Below are 17,467 nucleotides of genomic sequence, written 5' to 3'. Positions count from 1 at the left end.
CCTCCATCTAAACCATAGACTGTAAAAGAAAGATGGAACATTCCACTATAGAAAAGTGAAGCCAAAGCATCTCAATATGGCCGCTGCCATCTTGGGGGAAATGTCGTCATTTGGAGCCAGAGTCTGCGCAGTAGAGATTCGTTTGGAGCCAGAGTCTGCGCAGTAGAGATTCGTTTGGAGCCAGAGTCTGCGCAGTAGTGTCGTGAGGTGGAGCCGCGGTATCAAAGTCCCGCCCAAACTTCGCAGACCCAATCGCAAGATCACAATCATGACACCACACCCCATTTTTATAGCATCAAATAACTACCTAAAAGCGAACTTATTAGAAAAACAAACATTTGAACATGAATCAGCATTATAAGAACTACCTCACACAATGAAAACCATCTTTGGAAAAAAAAAATATTTCAATCATGATTTCAATTACTTAGTTTGGCTCACGTCCAATTAGATTGCATGGAGAGGGCGGGGTTTATGACCTATACTGCAGCCAGCCAAAAAGTGACACAGCACTCATACTTAACACACATAATTTTTATTTATTTATTTATTTATTTTTAACGCAGCGCAGAATGTGTCCTCCGCCATGTTGCTGTCAAATACAACAGTTGCCATGCCAACTTTCTACTGTAAACAAAAGCTTGCAAAGCTTGCACCGCCTCCGGGGTCTTCTGATTGGTCCACTGCTGGGAAACTGACATTAATGAGTGGCACTGCTTGTAATTAAAGTTGAAATTATTTAACTTATTTTAACTGATGAAAGGGTCTGTATTACTTACTATTGGAGAAAGTGTAATGGTCAACTTGGATCATGTGTGCCTTGATAACCAATCACATTACAGCCTTGACATTACTGGTGATATTTCAGTTCAGAGTTGTGTGACACTCACTCTGCGTTCCATTCAGAAGGGCTCATCCCTATGCCCTAATCACTTCAAAGGGTTTACCCTCCAGAGTGAGAGCTTCGAAGGGTTGAAGGGAGTAGGGGACCAAACAGCTGTTTCTTCAAGTGCCCTTTTACGTCATCATCCCGTGCCCATACGGAGGCGCCGCCATCATGCAAAGAATTTGCGCAAAGGATCATGGGAGCCCGAACAGTCCATCAGCTGTACCCTTCAAAATCCTTCATTCCGAAGGGCCCTTTGAAGTGGCTAGTTTTGAGCACTTCGGTTTGGAACGACACATCAATATGGCCATGATTGTTTTCACTCCAAAGTGCCCTTCGGAGGGTGATATATCCCGTTTGGAATGCACTGTCAATCACCGTTTATGGATACCATGGGAATGAATGAAAAGTGCTGTAAGCTGAATCCCACCTGTCGCAAAAAGTCAGTGACTTCTCTTATAAAACGCCGTTTTTTTTTTTTTTCTCGGTGTAAACCCAAAAGTATCCTCTAAAAAGCTGTTTATTCAGTGTGAAGCCTCTCCCTCCATTGACATCTATTCAAAGAAAACGGCTTGTTCTCCTTTCCCAAACTGGAAGCATTAGCTTTATCTGTTACACTTTTTTGGCTAAAGGTTGCAGGCTTGCCTTCTACTTTTTCTTTGGCGGTTATGTGCAAGATGCTGCAAAAGACACAAGCCGCGAGGGTAGCAGTCATACACGTTAGTCTAGTGTGTGTTTACATAGAAAAACTATGAATGGAAAAACCCATGATTTTCTGCCATTCAGAGAATCGATTCAAACTAATTCCACCCACTCCTGTGAAACACTGTGAAAGACACTGCCTACACTCTGAAACTACTTAAATATTCGTGTATATTATGCATGTTTAGAAATAAGTCATTTTTAATGTACCTAAATCATTTGCAAAGCTTCATGGGATTGTCTCTTATGATGCTTTTATTCACCTTCTAGCTGGTTGCTTTGGTTCATGGCTTACTCTTTTGAAAATCCTGTTGGGGAAACTCCATGAGGAAAAAAATACTTCCAAAACCAAGGCTGATAAAAAAAAAGTGGACTGCATGGTTGCACTATATTGAAGCAAAGATGAAGCTAAGGAAAAGGTAGATTGCATATAACAATACAATTATAACAATAGAAAAGCAGATTATATGTACAATAACTGCCACTACTGGCAAGAATAGTTGGCACAATATCAAAATTCTGGCTTTGGTTTGAAACTAGCTCTGGTTTCTCATCATTGTTACCTTAGGCAGCAAATGATCAACTTTACACAAGCATTGAAATAAAAATGCAGGTTCACCTTTTCCGTTTGCTCTGTTTGTTATGCCATATTTCACTTCTGCACCTCTGCTTTTCAATGAATTGAGGGCAGTGAACCGCATCTCACATGTTTACCTCCATTTCTATCACAGTGTGGCCAAGTGTGCTGGATAGCTGCCAAATATACCAGCTAGCTTTAACCACATGTGACTTAACACTACCTTAGCTTTTAACCTTTAGAAAACACAACTGAATAGCAGCACATTGTTGTCAGGTACCAACATTTGACGGTAGCATACCATTTTACATTTTTGATACCAAAATGCAATACCTGCATTCACAAAATTAATATTAGATTGGTGGAATAGGAAGCATATTATGTATTAAATTCATAGGTGTTAAATAAATTCACTTAAATTAAACAATACTAAGCATAATGAAGACTTACAATTACATTAATAGTATTTAAGAGTCTTTTTAAGTGTTGTTTAATCGACTTGCACTTTCACATATAGAGTGTTTAAAGAGACTTAAAAGCTTAGTTTTCTTTATTATTTAAGGCCTAGTACTTGGAACAAATGTTTTGTCAAATAATGCATGAATATAACAATTATTGTGAACATAATGAATACGACGTTGATACATTTGGTCCTAAAGAAGTGTTCATGTGTATATATGTCTCTCAGTAGGGTCTCTTCCTGTCTGGGTCTTGGGCAACATACAAAGCGACACAATCATGTGATCGTTTCCACTGGTACCTAAAGAAGCCCACACACAAACACAATGGTGTTAACAGTTATCATCATTCACACTGACATAAATACTTGCTCAAATGGTTTTCTGTCACTGAGATTTCCCATCCCTCACAAACAGTTCTGTCACTTACCACTTATTAGACGGTTAACACTAATGCTCATTCAGGTACAAATGAATAGCACACTCACTCTGTCTCTCCAAAAATAAGAAGACAGTCCCCTATAGATAGCTTGTACTCTTTGCTATTCATGACGATGATGGAGGACCCCTCCTAAATAAAATACAACAAGAAGTAGGAAAAGGAAAGTTTAAGACTGAAATAAACATGAAGAGGGAGCATAAACTGAATGGAGAATAGGATAGCAGTATTATAGATAGATGAATGTGTTACCAGTTGCCAGATCCAGCCATCAGTTTTTCTTCTAGAGGTTTCAGATGTCCCAGGACCAAAAAGAAATGTCTAGAAGGTAGAAGATCTAAGTCAGCATATGTATTATTGCCACGGCTTCATCTATCCACAGTTAAGGGTCAAAAGTTTACATACACCTTGCAGAATCTGCAAAATGTTAATTATTTTACCAAAATTAGAGGGATTGTACAAAATGCATGTTATTTTTTATTTAGTACTGACCTGAATAAGATACTTCACATAAAAGACGTTTACATGTAGTCCACAAGAGAAAATAGTCCTTAAACAGTTAAACTGCTCGCTGTTCTTCAGAAAAATCCTCCAGGTCCCACAAATTCTTTGCATTTTCATGTATTGAACCCTTTCCAACAATGACTGTATGATTTTGAGATACTTCTTTTCGAACTGAGGACAACTGAGGGACTCATATGTAACTTTTACAGAAGGTTCAAATGGTCACTGATGCATCAGAAGGAAAAACAATGCATTAAGAGCCAGGGGTGAAAACTTTTGAACCGATTGAAGATGTGATACATTTTTCTTATTTTGCCTAAATATCATATATTTTTTGTTTAGTACTGCCATTCAGAAGCTACAAAAGATACTTACATGTTTCACAGAAGACAAAATAAGTGGAAATTACCCTGATCTTCAAATTCAAAAGTTTTCACGCCCCAGAGTTTTTTTCCTTCTAAAGCATCAGTGAGTGTTTGAACTTTCTGTAATAGTTGCATATGAGTCCCCCAGTTGTCCTCAGTGTGAAAAGATCAATCTTGCAATCATTTAGTCATTGCTGGAAAGGGTTCAAATACACAAAAATGCTGAAAAACCACAGAATTTCTGGGACATCAAAGGATTTTTCTGAAGAACAGCGGGCAGTTTAACTGTTCAGGACAAACAAGGGACTCATGAGCAACTATCACTAAACAAAAAAACCCAGCTGTGGATCATTCAGGTAATAACAGTATTAAGAATCAATTTTAAACAGTGTCATTTTTATAAATTCAGCAATTATTATCTCTTGTGGACTATATGTAAACGTCTTTTATGTGAAATATCTTATTCCGGTTAGTACTAAATAAAAAATAAGATATTTTAAAATAAGATTCCTCTTATTTTAGTAAAATACTTAACATTTTGCAGATTCTGGTGTAAAAATTTGACTTCAACTGTATCTAAAAAGACTTTCTCAATAGTTAAAGCATGGACAATTTAACACACATTTCTCAGTACCGTGCTGTCCCACTATTGTTGCTTGAGTTAGGCAAAAGTTGACAGGACACAGATGTCTGAAACTAGTAAGAAAGTACTGAAGTTCAAGTTGCAGAAGTTACATTTCCTGTTTTTGTAATGGTTGAGTCCATTTGACAGACAGGCCCTGTCTTCCTCCACCTTATGCATACGCCAATACCTTGCTGATGGGAAACTTCTCACAGTCGGATCTCTGATTAATGACCAGGATCTCCTCTGACAGACTCCTGCAGGAAGTAGGACTGATTGGTTTAGCTAGGCTTCTTCTCCTTACCTCAGTCTCAAACTGTGCTCCAAACATATCCACCGGCTGGCCATCAGCCAGGGCAGGCTTCTGCTTTTCCACCCAGTCTCTGAAGCAGAACGGAGCCATCACCTTCATATTGTTGAGTGGGTATGGGGTTGGCTTGATGGGATCAGCTGCAAAAATTAAACAGTTACTGGATGAATAGAATTATTAAATACAAGAACAATTACAACAGACACTTAATATGAGGTTCAAGGGCAGATTAATGACATTAATGGCAATTTGCCACCCAAGATATAGATGAGTTTGTTTCTTCATCATATCAAATTTGGATAAATGTTGCATTATATATCATTTGCTCACCAATGGATCCTTTGCAGTGCATGGGTGCCATCAGAATGAGAGTCCAAGCAGCTGATAAAAACATCGCAATAATCCACGTGCCTTAAATTTAAAGTCTCATTCTGACGGCACCCATTCACTATAGAGGATCCACTGGTGAGCAAGTGATAGATAACGCTAAATTTATCCAAATCTGTTTTGATGAAGAAACTACGTTTTCCAGACATTTCCATTTTGGGTGAAATGTTCCTTTAAGGTACCATGTGAATGAGGCTTGATACTGACGTCACGTATTATTACACAAAACCGTCAGCTATAGAGAAGAACAAAACATTTGTAAAGAAGACCCCTCAACATTTTGTTTCATCATGCTTGAATCCCAATGAACAGCAACATCAGAAATGTGAACAGCTGTGTTTACCTGGATCAGGCTTTCCTGTTTTATTCTGTTTGGAATCCATAAACCTGACATATACAAATGCAACTCATTATTTGTGCTTACATGCATATGCACACACAATTGAGAGGACTGAAGGGAACTGAGATACCCCAGGGAATATATATATATATATATATATATATATATATATATATATATGTATATATACAGTTGAAGTCAAACGTTTACATACACCTTGCAGAATTTTACAAAAATAATAGTGCTTATATAAAATGCATGTTATTTTTTATTTATGTACTGACCTGAATTTATAAAAATGACCCTGTTCAAAAGTTTACATACACCTGATTCTTAATAATACTGTGTTACCTGAATGATCCACAGCTGTGTTTTTATGTTCAGTGATAGTTGTTCATTGAGTCTCTTGTTTGTCCGGAACTGTTAAACTGCCTATTCTTCAGAAAAATCCTTCAGGCCCCACAAATTCTGTGGATTTTTAAGATCAGGGTAAATTTAGTTTTTTTTTTTTTTTTTCCTTCTAGGAAACATGTAAGTATCTTCTGTAGCCTCTGAATGGCAGTACTACATGAAAAAAAAATATATTCAGGCAAAATCAGAGACATTTACACATTTCAATTCTGTTCAAAAGTTTTCACCCCCGGCTCTTAATGCATTGTATTTTCTTCTGAAGCATCAGTGAGCGTTTGAAACTTCTGTATTAGTTGCATATGAGTCCCTCAGTTGTCCTCAGTGTGAAAAGGTGGATCTCAAAATCATACAGTCATTGTTGGAAAGGGTTCAAATACACAAAAATGCTGAAAAACCAAATAATTTGTGGGACCTAATGGATTTTTCTAAAGAACAGCAGGCAGCACAAACAAGGGACCCATGAACAACTATCACTAAAAAAACAGCTGTGGATCATTCAGGAAACAACACAGTATTAAGAATAAAGCGTATGTAAACTTTTGAACAGGGTCATTTTTTTAATTTCAACTATTTTAAATGTCTTTTATGTGAAATATCATATTCAGGTCAGTATTAAATAAAAAAAATAACATGCATTCTGTATGATTCATATTATTCTGGTAAAATAATTAACATTTTGCAGTTTCTGCAAGGTGTATGTAAACTTATGACTTCAGCTGTTCAACTATAGATATATAGATAGATAGTTAAACATGGTGACTTACTCTTTGATGACTGGAACAAGTTGGGTTCCCAGGTTCTCACAGTAGAACCAACGTTCAAACAGGACATCTGTACTATTATCCACAAAGTACCTAGAGTAACGGAAATGAAACTATCTTTTATCTCTAACACACATCTTTTATCTTTCATTCCACAATCTAGTGGCGTCTGGCATTGTGGTCTAGGTAAAGATACAGTACCATCAACAGGTAAGTGTATGATGAGGTCACAAGTAATTGATCCCAGTGCGTGTTGGAGCTGACTTGAGAGTATGGTTAATGGAAAGAGAGACATTATGTAGGATGGATGTGTCTGGGAGAAGTATCCCATGGTACCTGAGGCCATCTGTCTCTGAGCGAAGCCTCCTCCTCTCCACCACCAGCCCTACTGTGTTTGCGTATCTCTGAGGAGAATGGGGAATCCGCGCTGGAAGCAGGAACATCTGAGAATAGCAGGAAAAACGAGGCTTTTGAAGAATATAAAATAGCTTTAGAGACTAAAACGGCTTTTGTGACATGAATAGAGCCAGGACACACTGAGAAAAATCTGGATGATTCTCACCTCTCCTTCACGAATGTGTATGTCTTTATGCTTGCCGTTCTCAATCACTTTCAAAACCATGTCTCCCCTCACCTGGTAAAAGAGCTGTGGCACAAAGGCAAACAAAACAGGAAGTCAGTGAAAGGAATATTAGCATTCTGCGAACTGTGGATAACAAATCTTTTAGCTTTACTTGTTTGCCTTTGTTTGAAATCATCAGCCTTGTAACTGCGACCTGCTGTTGTGTCAGAAACTCATTTTTCTGCAAGTGTGATTTCATTTATAGCCTTGGAATGAAACTTCATGCTAGATGGGGAGCAAGTGCTTCTCTTCCAGAGAAAATCTATATTATTCAACTCTGTGAACTGTATCTGATTTAACAGCTTTGCTGTTAAACCTTCACAAACCTTAAATGACGCTCAACGGAAAACTTATGTAACACATTGTGCCTCAAACTTAAGGGGTAATCATGTGTGGAATATCTAGAGCAAATATAGCCGCGATTCGGATGGTTTGCACTGACCCCTAGTGACCAAGATTAAAACATTAACCAATGAACAGAGTCCTGACTGGCTCACTAAACTAAAACAAAGTAGGTTTTTTTTTAAAGCGGCGTTATTGTGAGCCGCACAGCAATTGTTAATTCAAATAACTTCATGCTGTTGTTTCATTTAGAAAATTGTCATTGTAAAGATGCTTTAGTAAATTATTTGTGACCTTGGACCACAAAATCAGTCTAAAGTTGCTCAGGTATATTTGTAGCAATAGCCAAAAATACATTGTATGGATCAAAATTATGAATTTTTCTATTATGCCAAAAATCATTAGGATATGAAGTAAAGATTATGTTTCACGAAGATATTTTGTAAATTTACTACCCTAAATATATCAAAACTTAATTTTTGATTAGTAAAATGCATTGCTAAGAACTTCATTTGGACAACTTGCCATTTTCTCAATATTTTGCACAAATAGTTGTATCTCGGCCAAATAGTGTCCTATCCTAACACACCATACATCAATGAAAAGCTTATTTATTTTAAAAAAGACCCTTATGGCTGGTTTTGTGGTCCAGGGTGAGATTTTTTAATCCAATGTAGAAAATCTCTGTCTGTATTTCTGCCACTAAAATAGGTGTCATTACACATTTAAATTTTTTCATTTAGCAGATGCTTTTATCCAAAGTGACTTACAAATAAGAAATGCAACTTCTTACCCAGGAGACATGAGAAAGGCTGCAATTTAAAGTTTCAAAATTGTTCACAGAAGTACAGACCAGAGCTTAGATGAAAATGAGGGACAAAAGATATATAGTGCCTTGCAAAAGTATTCATACCCCCTCAAATTGTGTTATGTTGCGGCCTTATGTTAAACTGCTTTAAAATACTTTGTTTTCCCCACATCAATCTCCACCCCATACACCATAATGCTTTTTGCAACTTTGCAAATTTATTCAAATTAAAAAACTGAAATAAGTACATTGCATAAGTATTCATATCCTTAACGTGGTACTTAGTTGAAGCACCTTTACAGCCTCAAGTCTTTTTCGATTTGATGCAACAAGCTTTGCACATCAGCATTTGGAAATTATCTGCCATTCTTCTCCTCACCTCTTCACCTCTCAAGCTCTGTCAGCTTAGATGGGGGCTGGCAGACATTTTCAGGTTTCTCCAGAAATGTTTGATTGGGTTTAAGCCTAGGCTGTGGCTGGGTCACTCTCGGACATTCACAGAGTTGTCTATAAGCCACTCTTGCTGTGTGCTTAGGGTCATTGTCCTGTTGGAAGATGGACCTTCTGACCAGTCTTAGGTTCTGAATGCTCTGGACTGGGTTTTCAATAAGACTATCTCAATATTTTGCTGTGTTGAGCTTTCCTTCTTCTCTGACGAGTTCCTCAGTCCCTGACTCTGAAAAACAGCTCCACAGCAAGAGGCTGCTACCAGCACACTTTTTTGGGATGGTACTCTGCAGATGATGAGCAGTGCTTGGTTTCCTGCAAACATGATGCTTGGAATTGAGGTTCATCAGACTAGAGAATTTTGTTTCTCACAGTCTGAGGGTCCTTTAGATGCTCTGTTGCAAATTCCATGTGTTTTTATATTTCTTCACTGAGCAGAGGATTGAATTTGGCCACACCGCCATAAAGCCCAGATCGGTGGAGTGTTGCAGTGATGTTCGTCCTTCTGTAAGTTTCTCCCATCTCCACATATTGATCACGGAGCTCCACTAGAGTGACCATCACCTTTTTCGTCACCAGTCTAACCAAAGCCCTTCTTCATCAATTGCTCAATTTGACCAGGAGGGTCCTAGTTATTCTAAACTTCTTCTATTTTGGATAATGGAGGCTATATGCTTCTGTGAACCTTCAGTGAACCAGAATTGTTTTTAAATCCTGTCTCTGAGCTCTACAGGCAGCTCTTTTGACCTCAGGGCTTGGTGTTTGCTCTGATATGCATTAGACCTTTTATTAAGACGTATGTGCCTTTCCAAATCATACCTATTTAATTGAATGTGCCACAGGTTAACTTCACTCAAAGTGTGGTAACATCTACAACAATATGGATGCTCCTAAACTAAATTTCAAGTGTCCCAGAATGAATGAATACTTATGCAATGGAATCATTTCAGTTTTTTTTTTTTTTTTAATTTCTAATAAATTTAATAAAAAAGTTGTTTCAAACCTATTTTTTGCTTTGTTGCTTTGTCATTATGGTGTATGGAGCGTAGATTGATGTGGGGGAAAAACTGTTTAAAGCAGTTTAACATAAAGCTGCAACATAACAAACATGAAACAAATTGGGTATGAATACTTTTGCATAGCACTGTATATATGTACTGTTTTTTATTCCCTTAGAACTAGCCAACCAAAAACACTTTCTGCTTGTAAATCATTTTGTGTGCTGACATTGGATTAGCTTACATGTCACTGGAGGGCGGGGCTTTGGCGAAACAACGTATGGGTGGAGTTACGAAAATGCTGAATGTTAGCAAAATAACGTGCAACTGTATTATAACTATAATATAATATAATATTACACATAGTGACATTATAATCAGCCTTTTAATGTTAGAAGTTGTGTATAGTATTTTACTTTATTGGTTGCATTATCTCTCAAGTTGCAACGTTTGCTTTTCTTGGCAAATAAGTTGTCAAAGTCCACCGTCATGCAAATTATGTTGTAAAGGCAGGCTATTTTAAAGCTTTAATGCAGCTAAATGAAACTGGTAGTTCACTGAGTGTTGTAGCCAAACACTATAAAATCATGAAACACAATAAAGTGTGAGCGACTCTCAAATACAAACATGTTCTCAAAAAACAGCAGGGAATTGCATCATCACAAAGACTTTGTCCCCATTAAAAATACAAAGTGTATTGGCAAAACTGCTGCAGTCCATGGACCACAATTTCAGCATGTGGTGTAAATCCTAAGCAATAATTAACATGCGGAGAGCTTCACCGGAGGTGTAGAAAATCACATTGTCAATATCAGATCATCTTTAATTATTAGTTTTGTCCTCTTGTCCTTTTCCGCTCCTTTTCCTGGAAAATCTAATCCCACAGCTGCTGAGTCTCAAGCACTAACCTTTATAAAGCTCATGGCTAATTCTGTTCTTATCACCTGTTAGCCTTCTGGGTCTGATTCCCAGAATGCAGTGCAGTTAATCAAAACAAAAAAGCAAGTCAGCTAGTTTTAAACGAACATGTCATATTTGTAATATTATCTCGTTTGGTACATGAATAGCACCTCACCTCTTCCCCTTCCTCAATGTGATAATCCTTCCTTACATTTGGACCACCAACATACATAATATTCAGTTGATAAAAGAACCTATAACACACAATGTAAAGACAAGGCTTATTTTTGGTCAGTTTGAATATATAATGACATATTTTGGTTTGTTTATGAACGATCATTTCAGTACACTTACATTAATTTGTTGCACACAGGTGGTAGGAATGAACTCTCATTCTCAGCAATCCACTTGTCAATGTTCACATGAAGAGACTGGTTGGTCATTTTTCTCTAATGTCAGAATACAGCAAGATGCTTGCAATAATCTTAGTAAGCAACAACTTTCTGAGTTCTGGTTTATTCCATCAGGGAATTTGTGACAGACTACCTTTAAGTTATTGAATAATAGGGGCGGTGCTTGTGCGTACAATATGTGACCTTGTGAGGTTGAAATCCATGTTTACGCAGCAGTAACCTATCAGTGCTGACAGCGCAGCGTAAACCTGCATTTCAGTATAGGCACCACTGATTTACAGTGTTTTGTGTGGAATATGTTCTGCATTTGCATTTAAAACTTGATGGTCCAGCAGGTTAACGACCTGCTTCACCAGTCCATATTAGCCTAAACACACTGAAGCCCTGAGATAAACTAAATAATAAAATAAAGTTTTGATTTTGGGCCTAAGATGCCCACTACTATCATGCAATAAACTAAAACTAAATGCACATTTAAAGGGCCATGAACTGCCTTTTTTTATTTGGTAGGTCCTCTGAGGTCCTCATATAATACTATCAAGATTTTTATATTAAAAAACAATCATTTTGAAGTAATAGGCTATTTTCTGACCTGTTTTTAACCCATTTTGGCAGGCTGGCTTCAATATAAGTTGTTTTTAGACTAACACGGAAGGTTTAAGTTCTGAAACTTACAAGATGTTTTTATAGTACAATGACCTCTTATGTGTCAAATAGGGATGCATCGAAATAAAAATTCTTGGCCGAAGCCGAACAAAATTACACACTGGGCCGAAGGCTGAAAGCTGATTACCGAACATGGTTTTTTGTGTTTTTCCCCCATGCATTTTGCCTTTTTTTTCCACCATTGCATAAATTAAATGGCTAATATTTGCTTTTTACAGTTCTGTCTTGCTGCGTGTATTAGACAACATTTTGCATCTTTCTCGGACAGTTTAAAATGCTTCCACACTGCAGACATGTTTGCTGCAAAAGTGCGTGCCTCTATTTGATTGCATCACGTCATTGTTCGGTATCATTTATTTAGCCTTTTCGCTTATTGGCCTAGCTTTCTTTTTTTTTTTTTTCTCGCTATTTTCGGCCGAATAATTTCGGTTGCAGAACATTCGGTGCATCCCTAGTGTCTAAATATCAAGGGGATTTTGGTTTCTCAATTCATTACCTCTTTATGTCATTTATAATGCTAAACCAGTTTATTTATGTAAAACATTCACCATATATTCATCAAATATTTAATATTTAAATACCAGTATTCGAACATTTTAGATATTACATGAATAAAGGTTCCAGTCAAACAACATCATTTTGATGTAAATTCATTTTCTCACTTTCCTTTCTCAAAAGCTGTTTAAATTAGTGAGAATTAATGAGATTCATTTATCCTCAAAACCATGAACAAAATTAAATGAATGAATGGCCTTACAGTCAAAAGTTCAAAAGTTTACACTCCCCTTTCAAAATCGGCAAAATGTTAATTATTTGATCAAAATAAGAGGGAAATGCATGTTAATGTTTATTTAGTACTGACCTGAATAAAATATTTCACATAAAACATGTTTACATATAGTCCACAAGAGAAAATAATAGTAATAATAATTCTTAATACTGTGTTGTTGCCTGAATGATCCACAGCTGGTTGTGATAGTTGTTCGTGAGTCCCTTGTTTGTTCTGAACAGTTAAACTGCCCACTGTTCTTCAGAAAAATCCTTTAGGTCTCATCACTTTTGTGTATTTGAACCCTTTCCAACAATTTTCAGAACGATCTTTTCACACTGAGGACAATTGAGGGACTCATATGGAACTATTATAGAAGGTCCAAACGCTCACTGATGCTTCAGAAGGAAAGACTATGCATTAAGATGATGAGATGAGGGGTGAAAACTTTTGAACAGAATGGAGATGTGTACATTTTTCTTATTTAGCCTAAATATCATGCTTTTTCATTTAGTACTGCCCTTCAGAAGCTACAGAAGATAGTTACATGTTTCCCAGAAGACAAAATAAGTTACCCCCCCCCCCCACCCCACCCCCTGGTTTTTCCTTCTGGAACATCAGTGAGTGTTTGAACCTTTTATTCCCTCAGTTGTCCTCAGTGTGAAAATATGGATCTCAAAAACATGCAGTCATTGTTGGAAAGGGTTCAAATACACAAAAATGCTGAAAAGCCAAAGAATTTGCGGGACCTGAAGGTTTTTTTCTGACAAACAGTAAGGAGTTTAACTGTTCAGGACAAACAAGGGACTCATAAACAACTATCACTCAAAAAAAAAAAAAAAAAAAACAACAACACAGTATTAAGAATCAAGTGTATGTAAACTCCAACTATTATTTTCTCTCGTGGACTATATGTAAGCATATTTTATGTGAAATATCTTTTTCAGGTCAGTACTAAATAAACAATAACATGCATTTTGTAAGATCCCTCTTATTTTGGTAAAATAATTAATTCTGAAAGGGGGATGAAAACTTTTTGACATCAACTGTAGATGTTTTGCAGAAAGTTTTTGTACTTCTTGTTTGGACCATGAGAGCAAAAAAGAAAAAAAAAGAAAAAAAAAGAGAGAGAAAAAGCCATTTTTGATGGCTGGACATTTGTGTGAACGTAGCAAGCAATTGAATCTATATATGGCTGCAGCATCCTGATGATGTTAGTAACTCCTGCACTATTTCATCCTGTAGCTCGTCTTGATGGAGTTTAATGAGCTGTTTAAAACAATTTCCTTACTATAAAAATGTCATAAAAATAATAAACCAGTTACCATTACCCAAGAGACGCATTCAATATAAAAAACTGAAAGTGAAACTATCTCCCTCAGTAACCTCACATAACCTCACATACTCATGTTGTATTATCCAGATTCCAACTCTGTTTCTAAATCAATAAAATACATTGTGGTAACATTTGTGAATACCAGTACCACAAATGAATGCTTTAATTAATGATTAATTATTCAGTTGACAAATCTTTCTTTCTGTTCCTTCCTGTGTTTGACGACTAAGAAATTTCATAATTCGAAGCGTCACATTAGTTCTGTAAATTTCCACTGAAATCCATAATTTTATTAATAAGCAAACCTTATAAATATAGAAATGTGTTCAAATGTTGTAATATTGTACAAACAAGTTTTAAAACTTACCAGACTGAGGATAAATGTATAGCGGCAAATACAAAAAGGAACTTATCCGTGATACACTCCGATACTTAATTCCTCATTTATCATAAATCATATGCTAGAGTTTGTTAGTCATCCTGTATCAAACTGCACATGTGCCTTGCTAGAAGCAAACAGATATGTAAAACCAGAAATGCCAAGCGTAGATGTTGGATAAGAGAGGTTAAACTGGAAGTACATGCACAAAGCAATATTGTGAAAACCACAAGAAAGGATTTCTGACAAGAGCAACACAAACAAATGAAGCTTTATAGCACAATTTATGCATTTATTGATTTATTTTTTTATTTATATACTTTGATACATTTGTAAGTTTCACTTTAATGTATGCATCTCATGTGAATCTGAGCACTTTGTAGTTTTGTAGTAGATTGTAGTTTAGTTGTTGAACACAGGTTCAATGGCCTTGTCATTATGACCTTTTTGTAAACTGAAAGAATAACCACTTCTTCTTTTGCCTCAAGTGGGCGTTTCTTTAGGTTACGTGGGGACTCTAAATGGCTGATGGATATTGGGCTGTTGAGAAATGTGATACACATACAAATATAGCTGCAATCAGTGTTTACCAGGGTTCATCTGTAAAAACAAACAAACAAAAAAAAAACATTACAAATTATTCAGCAAGCCTGTAACCACCCAAATCAATGATTTATAAATCATTTTTGACAAATACAGGTATTTACCCTTGAAATATGATGTTTTTTTGTTTTTTTTTTATCATTTATGACGGTTATAGTGGCAGCTGTGGTCCGATCTTCCTAAAACTTTGCATGCTTGTTTGAAATCACCTGTAGCATGTGCTCACCAGGCTTTGTGAAGTTTTGAGTTTTCGTTTAGGGTTTATAGGCTTTGGGTATTTTTGGACAGACCCCTTTTCTAAACAACCCTGTTATAGCTTCCCAAAGGGTAAATGTCAACCTTTTTTGATAACTATTGACCTAAAGAGTACAGAGAATTCTACTGCAATGTTTTTTTTTTTCAGATTAAGCAAAAAATCTAGGACTAGTTTTTAAAAGTAGGTTTTTCATATCTTCTCAAGCATTTAACTAATGGTTTGATTGACAGCAGTGGTTTCTAGTGGCAAAGTTGTTCGGAACGAGGAGGTCTATCGTATGATACAAATATCTTGTGTATGTGTGAAAAAACGTGCAATATACAATCATTTACACCCTTGAAAAATGTGATATCACCTCCCAGTGGCCGATTTCTTTCAAATTTCTCACAGACCTATATAGGGCCATGAGTCAAATAGGTCCACTGAGTTTCATTCTGATCAGCCTCCGTTAATCTTGTTTAATAGGTGCTCAAAGTTCATTGGCCTATGGCGGCCATGTTTTTTTAGATACGCAAATGTTCTTATAGACACTTGTGGCACTTTGGACCAAGACTGTGCTTACCAATTTTCATGTCAATAGGACAAATGGTTGCGTAGTTATGGCCGTTTTTATGATTTTTTCCCTTTTATAGCGCCACCAAGTTGCCAAGCTCCGCAACTTTTTTCATGTGACCTCAGATTGAGTTCTTACAAACGCATTGTGAGTTTGGTGAAGATATCTTATTCTGTTCAAAAGTTATAGCCGTTTTAGTAAAGGTGGCCATGCCCCTTTTGAACATTTCGGTGTCCCTTTGCAATAAAGTGTCTAAAGTTTTTTTTGATAATTATTGATATTCACTCTCGGGATAATCTTCATGCATTGGTTAGGTTACGATCGGGTGAAAAACCTAGGACAAGTTTGCAAAAGTAGGTTTTTCAAAAAATGCTAAATACTTGAAGATTTCGCCAGGGTGACGGATGAATCAGAGGTATATGTTATGATCGATTTTGTACTTTTGATCGCTGTATCGCCCCCGTAAGGCCGATTGGGCCGAGCCTTGGTGACGTTTTAGATGGTGTGAGTACTACCATCCCTCCAAGTTTCAAGTCTCTACGACTTACGGTTTGGTCTGCCCAATCAGTTTCACAATGAGATTGCTGATCCTTGGCCATTCTAACAATTGCAATAGGGTTTCAAAGCTAGCCTACGCATGCTACTTTTCAAATTGTCACAATTTATTCAAATGTACTACTTTAACTCAGTGTTTATGCACTGCTCTAAATACTTTCAGAATTATTAGGATCCCTCCTGAAGCCTGAGAATATACGAATACAAAAAAGCAACAAACGAAACGAAAATAGAGAGGCTGCGGTAACACAAAAAGAGATGTTTATATTAGACAAACTGTGGAAGAAGCCAGTTCAAATGGAAAGAGAGCTTCTTTTTAAGAAGAGCACAAAAATAAATATGCACCCGAGATAAATGGGACATTTATTCAGAGCAGAACAATAGGTGCAGTTTCAGAACGCAGGGTGTCTGGTGGAAGAGGAGAAGCGACATAGGGAGTATGTGTCAAAACTGGAAAGCCTCCTGAAAAATAGCTTAAACTGAAATGAACCCTCAGCCTACTGGAGTTATTTCTGTTGTCATGTTATTTCATCACTGAAGCTTATTTGCAATGCACCATCACCCTGACAGCTCATCTCCCCTATTATTTACTGACTGCTTCTTTCACTTTTATATATGAAACACTATCATACCTACCTTCACAGATTTTAAAAAGTAAAACTAAAGAGTTGGGGTTTCAGCAGTGGTTGTGTTTTTAATTGTGTGTCATTTTATCTTTTAAATGTATTTAAAAATATTCAGTATCCTTTATGGTTTCCTTGTTACATGTACTTACTTTTAGAATAACAATTAATTATGCATAATTACATACAAGTAACCCTAATCCTATAGTAAATACATGCAGGTAATTAATATTATGCAGTACTGGAATGTACACAAGGATATCTTAAAATAAAAAGTGTAACCAGATATTCTTTTAAAATTGGTTGATAGTGTAGTGAGTATCTCTTTCTCTGGGGAAATGTGATGTTTTTACCATTGCAGTATGTGGGCCATACTGTAGATCTGGACCAATGCAATTTATAATGCTACAAGACCTTCATGGTACAACCTGTAAA

The 17,467-nt window shown here is 36.6% G+C and overlaps 1 protein-coding gene across 1 annotated transcript; it reads right to left on the bottom strand.

Moving 5' to 3' along the window:
• Window positions 1-2,629: 2,629 nt before the first annotated feature.
• Window positions 2,630-11,414, bottom strand: haao (3-hydroxyanthranilate 3,4-dioxygenase). The gene is made up of 10 exons (XM_073835179.1): window positions 11,234-11,414; window positions 11,055-11,133; window positions 7,325-7,408; window positions 7,099-7,205; window positions 6,766-6,855; window positions 5,594-5,637; window positions 4,858-5,003; window positions 3,315-3,383; window positions 3,112-3,194; window positions 2,630-2,925 (listed from the first exon to the last, which is right to left on the bottom strand). The coding sequence occupies exons 1-10, from the start codon at window positions 11,320-11,322 to the stop codon at window positions 2,850-2,852; spliced, it is 867 nt and encodes a 288-aa protein (XP_073691280.1). The 5' UTR covers window positions 11,323-11,414; the 3' UTR covers window positions 2,630-2,849.
• Between the last annotated feature and the right edge of the window lie 6,053 nt (window positions 11,415-17,467).

This window comes from Garra rufa, chromosome 2 (genome assembly GCF_049309525.1).
Source record: "Garra rufa chromosome 2, GarRuf1.0, whole genome shotgun sequence".
NCBI lineage: Eukaryota > Metazoa > Chordata > Actinopteri > Cypriniformes > Cyprinidae > Garra > Garra rufa.
Note: the sequence above shows the minus strand (reverse complement) of the source record. Positions and strands in the feature narration are given on the sequence as shown.

Coding starts and splice junctions, on each gene's coding strand:
- haao (XM_073835179.1), bottom strand. CDS start 11,322: ATGACCAACCAGTCTCTTCATGTGAACATTGACAAGTGGATTGCTGAG. Junction 7,409..11,054: donor ACATTGAGGAAGGGGAAGAG/GTGAGGTGCTAT, acceptor TTTGTGCCACAG/CTCTTTTACCAGGTGAGGGG. Junction 5,004..5,593: donor AACAGGAAAGCCTGATCCAG/GTAAACACAGCT, acceptor TAATTTTTGCAG/CTGATCCCATCAAGCCAACC.